This window comes from Cannabis sativa, chromosome 5 (assembly GCF_029168945.1).
Source record: "Cannabis sativa cultivar Pink pepper isolate KNU-18-1 chromosome 5, ASM2916894v1, whole genome shotgun sequence".
Classification (NCBI taxonomy): Eukaryota; Viridiplantae; Streptophyta; class Magnoliopsida; order Rosales; family Cannabaceae; genus Cannabis; species Cannabis sativa.
This window is the reverse complement of record NC_083605.1, coordinates 20179342-20187365: the sequence shown is the minus strand read 5'-3', so window position 1 is coordinate 20187365 and position 8024 is coordinate 20179342. Positions and strand designations below refer to the sequence as shown.

The 8024-nt window shown below is 35.1% G+C and overlaps 2 protein-coding genes across 2 annotated transcripts; both read left to right on the top strand.

The window, feature by feature from the left end:
- Positions 1-418: 418 nt before the first annotated feature.
- On the top strand, positions 419-6301 carry LOC133038206 (uncharacterized). Its single transcript, XM_061116292.1, has 10 exons — positions 419-615; positions 735-776; positions 1195-1242; positions 4576-4859; positions 4946-5164; positions 5243-5335; positions 5419-5529; positions 5636-5748; positions 5826-6153; positions 6293-6301. Exons 4-10 carry the CDS (start codon positions 4578-4580, stop codon positions 6299-6301), a joined length of 1155 nt encoding a protein of 384 aa, XP_060972275.1. The 5' UTR covers positions 419-615; positions 735-776; positions 1195-1242; positions 4576-4577.
- Positions 2483-4521, top strand: LOC133037842 (uncharacterized). The gene is made up of 2 exons (XM_061115493.1): positions 2483-3547; positions 3624-4521. The coding sequence occupies exons 1-2, from the start codon at positions 2502-2504 to the stop codon at positions 4429-4431; spliced, it is 1854 nt and encodes a 617-aa protein (XP_060971476.1). The 5' UTR covers positions 2483-2501; the 3' UTR covers positions 4432-4521.
- Positions 6302-8024: the final 1723 nt, after the last annotated feature.

Genomic DNA, 8024 nt, shown 5'->3' with positions numbered 1-8024 from the left:
TAGCCTTTAGAGGCAGTTTTTTCAACCCCATTTATAATAAGGGAAGCTAAAGGGTGTGAAAATACCCGCTATGTTCGAAATTGACATTTAGAGGCGGTTTTTTGATAAAAACCGTAGGTATAAAATTGCATTATACCATTTAGAGGCGGTTGGAAAATATTTTTATTTTTTTTTTCTGAAATACCCTATGCCGTCGGTTCCTTCATAGGAACCGACGGCATAGGGTACACGAGATCATGACACGTGTACCCTATGCCGTCGGTTCCTATGAAGGAACCGACGGCATAGGGTCGATCAGAGTATATACTCTTCGATCGACCTTTCTTCTTCCTTCTCACTTCACTCAGCAACCAGCAATTAACCAGAGAGCTTCATCTAACCCAGAAAAACCCTCGCCGACCCACCTTCTCCCCACCCTATCTCCCCCATTTCTCAACCATTTCAGCCCATTTTTTTTTTAAAATCCTCCATTTTCGATACTTAATAACATACACCTAAAAAGTTTTGATTTTTTACCCTCTTTGAGTGTCATCCGAACCCAAATAGTAAAGTTTGGGTGTGAAATCCGGCCACCCATTTTTCTTGAGAAATCTTTGAATCTCAACCTCGTTTAAGGTATAAATATTGCTTCTATTCTTATTGTATTATGTATATTGTTTTATTTTATGTTTTTGTAAATTATTATTTGAGTTTTTTTATTTTATTAGTAATATTATTGTGTTTTATGTGTATAGTGTCGAGATTTTTTACGGTGGTCGTCGGATTGCGGTTATTAGGTAATAATTTATACCACAATGTATAGTATATATATGTATTTGTATATTTTATTGAATATTTGTATATAATGTGTGTATATATTGTGTGTGTATATAGTGTGTATATATTTTTTATGAAAATAAATTTTGTAATTGTATTTTATATATTTTTTGCAATGTATATTTATTGTGAATAAAATGACATTGGAGGGATTTTATTAGTTTCAAAAAAAAAAAATTAGTTTAGAAATAAAAATTTTAAAATGGAATTAGTGTGTGATATAATTTTATTTTTTTGAGATAATAGTGTGAGATATAATTGATTATATATATGTATGTATAATTTAGTAACTAAGTAACTTGTTACAATTTTTTATAACTAGTTATAAGTTATGAAATAATTAATTTTGTAATTTCGTTGTATTTCTTTATATTATAGGGGTTCGGCATAATTTTGTGTGTAGCGTATTTGGGCTTGCAATTATAGGTATATACTTTTACTAACTTTTTCTTAATATATAATTAATTATCAATGCATGTTAGTTGAGTTTGAATATCTTAAATATTCATCCGTAGTGAAGTAGGTTCTGCGAATACATGTACTGCGGTCGGATGGGTGGATTAATTTTGTATTGTTTATCTGTTTTGTTTGTTATTTTAGGCACTTGTAAAATTTTTGGGAACGTCCAATTACAGCCGTTATGCTGCCGAAATTTCGGTAGAATTAGGATAAATCTTACTAAAATCATTCATAATATAGTTAATTATAACATAGTAATAAGAAGTTAGGTCACATAAAAAATAATAATATTCACATTTATGAAAACTTTTTAATTTTACCAACATTATAATCAACTAAACAACCTAATAACATGAACTAATGTAAAACGAAAATTTGAGTAATTTTTAGATTAATATGAATAAATTGTGTGAGAGACTTAGTTAGTTACATTGTGTAATTAGTAACTAGATATAATTAGTTACTAAATAAATTAACAAAATAAACATATAAAATCCTTCTTTTTTTATTTCTTTTTTCTTTCATTTGAGAGGTTCAATGTGGATTTTTATTTTTCAAAGAAAATAAAGAGCAAAAGTTAATTAAAAGGGGAAAATATTAGTTAATACCTTTATTGCTTTACCAAAAATTTTTCCCCTCAATTTTATTTATTAGAAATATTTAACATTTTAATAACATTCTAATCAACAAAACAACCTAATAATATGAACTAATCTAAAACGAGAATTTAAGTAATTTATAAATTAATATGAATAAATTGTGAGAAACTTAGTTAGTTACATTGTGTAATTAGTAACTAGCTATAAGTAGTTACTAAATACTGAATTTTTTTGGATAGGATTTTTGTTATGGATAAATCATGGATGCGTGAGGAGAGAGACACACTGCGATTTCAAGTAGGGTTCGATGCATTTTTAGAGTTTGCCTTAAAGAATTCTACAAATCACGATCGTATTCATTGTCCGTGTGTAGATTGTTGTAATGTATCTAAAGGGAATATTACAATGATTAAGGACCATGTGTATTTACGAGGTTTCAATAGAAGTTATACTAATTGGTATTACCATGGCGAACATTTACCTAATGATCCATATCCATTAGGAAAGCGGGGGGTAGATGATATCGAGGGTAATGATTTGGATGATTATCCATTGGACTTGCTTAACGAAGCACAGGAGGAATTTCTTAATGATCCTGAGAAATTCGATGGTACTGAAGAGGGTGATATGGCTCCTTTGCCACTGTCTGGGGAACAAATTCTCCAACAAGTTCAACTTGTAGATTTTAAGTATGGAAAGACGCAAAAAAATAAAAAAACTAATGGTTGTTTTCAAAGAAAGTCAATCTTCTTTCGTCTTCCATATTGGAAAAGTCTACTAGTTCGACATTGTTTGGATGTCATGCATATTGAAAAAAATGTGTGTGAGAGTATTATTGGTACCTTACTTGATATTCCCGGCAAAACTAAGGACGGTCTAAATAGTCGTTTAGATCTCGTTGAAATGGGTATACGACAATCTCTGGCACCTGAGAAGAAAGGTGAACGTTTATATTTGCCTCCTGCTTGTTTCACTTTATCCAAAAAAGAGAAACAAACAGTTTGCAAATCACTTGCAAATATGAAAGTACCCGATGGTTACTCGTCTAACATCAAAAACTTGGTGAATGAGACTGAATTGAAACTAATGGGTCTGAAATCACATGATTGTCATGCGTTAATGCAACATCTACTTCCAATTGCCATTAGATCAGTCTTGCCAAAAAATGTTCGAGAGTGTTTGACACATGTTTGCATTTTCTTTAATAGGCTGTGCGGGAAGGAATTAGAATTGGATAAGTTAGATGCATTACATGAACATGTAGTCAAAACATTGTGCAACCTGGAAAAGTTTTTTCCGCCATCTTTTTTCGACATCATGATCCATTTAATGGTTCATCTAGTGAGAGAAGCAAGGCTGTGTGGGCTGGTGTGGGCGAGATGGATGTATCCATTTGAAAGAAATATGAAGGTACTTAAAAGTTATGTGCGTAACCACTATCGGCCAGAAGCATGTATGGTTGAGTGCTACATATCTGAAGAGGCTGTGGAATTTTGTTCAGAGTACATGGCTGGAGTTGAGGCAATAGGAATTAGCAAACCAAGAACTGACCCAGATGATGTTGATAGAGGATTAAGGGGCAAAGGGACAATGGTGACAGTGTCCAAGCTTGAACTAGATCAAGCTCAATTAGTCGTGATGAACAATAACGCAGAGGTTCAACCATATATAACGTAAGTACCTTTTGTTTGATTAACATTACTTAAGTCACGATGAACAATAACTTGATTTATCTTACTTGTTTTACAGTGACCATATGGAGCTGTTACAATCAATGGTTCCAAGAAATCAAAAAAATAAACAAAAATGGGTTGCAGACCAACATCGTCAAACTTTCATTGGGTGGTTAAGGAATACCATTATAGCAAAGTTGAACGAACCGAATCATGGAGTATCTGATGTGTTGAGTCGTATTGCCCTTGGACCAACTTTTGCGGTTGCAAAGCATGAAGCGTACATTGTAAGGGGTAAACGTTTTCATACAAAGTCAAGAGATGATGCTCGAGAGGTTCAAAATAGTGGTATACGTATCGTCGCAGAAACTATGCACTTTGCAAGTGCAAAAGATAGAAACCCTGTTTTAGGTACTATGACGTATTACGGGGTCATTGAAGAAATATGGGAGCTCAATTATTTTGCGTTCCGAATTCCACTTTTTAAGTGTTCTTGGGTTGACAACAACGTTGGAGTAAAAACTGACGAGCTTGGTTTTACTTTGGTTGATTTAAGTAAGAGAGGAAGCAAGAATGATCCATTCATCATGGCTAGCCAAGCAGCTCAAGTTTTTTACATTTCTGATCCGGCTAATGATAAATGGTCTATTGTTTTATCGACACCAGAGAGGAGGTTCTTAGAGACTGAAGAGGATGAGGAGAATGCTGACTTATGTTACGATGACTTCATTGTTGGACAACCAATTCATGAGCAACTCATGGGAATTGATCGTAACATTGAGGAAGACGACGCTGAATACATTAGAAACGATATCAATGAGGGAATATGGGTCAATTGTGATTCAGGCAAACATAAACAAAAAAAGAAAAGAAAACGTGTCTAATTGGTAACTTGATATATAGCTTACTTTATATTGTGGTTGTGAATGGTCCTGAATACTTAACAATTTTTTTATGCTTTTAAAATTTCATATACACTACTTGTTATATATGTAGCTAACTTTGAAGTTTGTTTGTTAATGGTGTAGACATGGCGAACTCAGAATCAGGATCTGATTCGGGAGCAGAAAATGAGTGTCCAACCACAATACCTACACGAGGGCCGACGCAAATGAATGAAATATCCAAACTAATGGATCAGGGCAAAAGAGTGGCCCTCGAAGTTAATGATAAAGGTCAATACTGTGGAAAAAGCTACGCGAAGCTCGTATCCACTCTGGGAGTCAGATGTCGGCAGACAATAGGGTTGGCTTATAAAAATTGGAAAGAAGTCAACCAGACTCTGAAAAATAAAGTTTGGAAAGACATTCAGGTAAGCTATTATTTGTTAGAATTTTGATTTGTTTTTCTATTACTCCAAATGTTGACTCTAACCGTGTTTGTTTTCCTTCAAAATAGACGGGGTTCATTGTGCCGGACACCTTCAAACATGATTGTCTCATCCTAGCTGGGAAGTTAATGAAAGACTTCAAGAATAGGATGACAAAAGACATCATAATGCCCGCGTTGAAAGAGAATGATCTGGGACGACTGGCACAAGTCCCTGAAAAGCACCCGGAGATCGACGCTGCTGATTGGTGCAAATTTGTTGAAAGTAGACTAACTCCTGAATTTCTGGTACGCTAATTATATTAACACTAAGATAAACTCTTAAATACTAGTACATGTATCTAATGTATTTTATTGGCATTGTAGGAATTGAGTAAGGTGCAACGTGAACGTTCCTCAAAAATTCAATCCAGACATCGAAGTGGTCGGAGTGGGATGGTGAACGTACGGGAAGCTGTGGTAAGTAATACTAAAAATTTAATGTGCTATAATGTGCTATACAATTTAATTGGTACTCATTTCATTGTTATAACGTTATGTAGAAAAAGGACCTCGAAGTTGCAGATCCTCCCCGCCACCGTGTTTGGATTAAATCTCGCACCAAGAGTAGAAAACTTGTCACTGATTACGACAAGGAAATTGCCGAGAAGATAGTAAGTATATATTAATTCATATACTAATTGCTTGAATATATAATTCAATTAGAGTTAGTGTATATATAATTCATATACTAATTGCTTGAATATATGCGTGCATTAGGCTCAATTAGAGGAGAAGCTTAGTCAGGGACAACTTCAGGTCCAGGGCCACAACGATATCCTCACGCAGGCGCTCGGGACACCAGAGCATCCTGGACGTGTCAGGGCTGCTGGGTATGCTATTACTTCAAATGTTATTTATTTAGTTACACAAATGAAATCGTTGCTAATTTGCATTTTATGATTTGTAGGTTCCTGACCAGGGCATCTCAACTGTTCGGCAGGAAGAAAAGGGAAGTGTCTGATGTTGTGGCTCGGCAAGCGAAGGAGATTGAACAATTAAAAGCCGAAGTCCAATCCCTTAAGCAGCAGAGGAACGCTGCCGAACAAGAGGAAGAAGGAGAGGTGGCTGGTGAGGCGTATGTTCCACAACCATACGCTCCTCAGGATGAGGTACAACCACAAATTTATGCTGAGGAGTTCATTTCCCTCAACGACCAAGGTATCCTATACAATTTTGATGACCAAGCGGCCCTTACTCAGCAAGTACATCTCTGCTCTGACAACATCGACAATATTGTGGCCGAGGGTATTTGTACGAGCATGTGGGTGTGGTCAAAGTTCACTGCCAGGATTACGATGATTCACATGCTCGGATCATGGTTTCGGAAATCCTGCAAGAGGACGCTGAAATCCCAGTCCCACTTGAAGAGTTCAGATATGTTAGGGACGTGTACCAGATGTTCCTTCCTTGGCCTAAACACTTAATTTTAACAACCGAGGTAACTTCTCAACTGAAATTAATTATTAATGATTAGTGGAGTTTGAATATCTTCAATATTCATCCGTAGTGAAGTAGGTTCTGCGAATATATGTGCTGCGGTGGGATGGATGAACAAACTACTGTTATATATGTGTTATTTGTCGTTATACAGCCATGTTCAAAATTTTTGGGATCATTCAATTACAACCGTTATGCTGCCGAAATTTCGGTAGAAATTAGATAAAATTTGATATATATATATTATGTTCTGTTTTGTTTAGGGTCCACTCGCTCAACCGCCCTCAAGACGTGATGCGTCAAAGGGGAAAGCTCCGATGCTTTCTCCACAAAGCCGTGGTGCACGGGAAGATGAGTTGTTCACGGAAGAGAAGATGGCGTTGATCCCTAATTCGCTGAAATGGATGATTCATGAATTCCTAAGGCTCAAAGATAAACGTGATATAATCACAATTTCTGTCCCCCGAGGATTCATTGCACCGCGTACCCAGATCATTTTATCTGGAGAGGATTTGCAGCAGGTTGCTACGTGTAACTACATCGGCAACCAGGGAATGCTGTTTGGAATGATGTATACTCTTCTTTAATCTAATTAACCTTATATCAAATTATAGTTAAATTATTATAAGGCACTAACACTTTTTTTGGCAGGCACATATGGGAGAGCATCAACGGTCTGAGAAAAATTTTCAAGTTTTACGACCCAGAGCTTCTCACAGTGCATGGGATCAGCGATGAAGAACGTAGCCGCCTTTTGACGATGCGGCAAGACGATTGGCTAATTGGTTATCATTAATGAACAGCAACCACCAAATGTTCTTTATTCCTTGGAATATCGGGTAAACTTTATTAAATTCTTTAGTGCTAATTGTTCATTTCTATATTATGTCTTCAAATTATTTTTATACTATCTTACTTATATTCCAATATAATTTTCTAGGATGCATTGGACGCTAGTGGTGGTTGCGCCAAAGAAAATTATCCATTTAAACCCTCTAAAAGGCCGCCCAATTTCCGAAGAAATAGAACAAATGATCGGAAGGTAATTATTTAATGACTTCTTATGTAACGAATTTAAATTAACTAACGAATTGAAATGCTAATATAATTTTTCCAAACAGGGCATTCATGTATATAGGGGACGCACATCAGTATCTTGGCCCGTGGCAAGGAATTGCACAAGCAAATTGTCCAAGACAACCTAAAAGCCAAGAATGCGGTTTTTATGTTTTGAAATATATGTAAACCGACATCGTCGCACGTGCCAACCCCAACCGTTACATAGAAGATCAAAAAGCTGTAAGTTTTAATTATTGATCATAGTATATAAATTTTATAATAACAAATATATAATATACATATACATAAACTAATATAAATTTTTAATTTTTTTAACAGTTTGGGGGTAAGAAGCAATACGATCCAAAAACAGAAATTTTACCACTACAGCGAAAGTGGATCGAACAATTGATGGCGGTGATTCACGGTGACGATTGAGGTTCAAAGGTCGAAGAATTTTTCTTCATTATGTAATTTTTATAGATTAACTTGTAATTAGATTTATTAACTTATTAATATTTTTAACTAATTTTACATGTTTGTGTAATATTTAATTATTTTTATGAAATCAAATTATGTTTTTACCCAAATTTAATTACTATTTAATTTA

Excerpts from the sequence above, each read along its gene's own strand:
- LOC133037842 (XM_061115493.1), top strand. The coding sequence starts at position 2,502 with ATGGCTCCTTTGCCACTGTCTGGGGAACAAATTCTCCAACAAGTTCAA. Across the intron at positions 3,548-3,623 it reads GAGGTTCAACCATATATAAC|TGACCATATGGAGCTGTTAC; the intron begins GTAAGTACCTTT and ends CTTGTTTTACAG.
- LOC133038206 (XM_061116292.1), top strand. The coding sequence starts at position 4,578 with ATGGCGAACTCAGAATCAGGATCTGATTCGGGAGCAGAAAATGAGTGT. Across the intron at positions 5,165-5,242 it reads GACTAACTCCTGAATTTCTG|GAATTGAGTAAGGTGCAACG; the intron begins GTACGCTAATTA and ends TTGGCATTGTAG. Across the intron at positions 5,749-5,825 it reads GGACGTGTCAGGGCTGCTGG|GTTCCTGACCAGGGCATCTC; the intron begins GTATGCTATTAC and ends TATGATTTGTAG.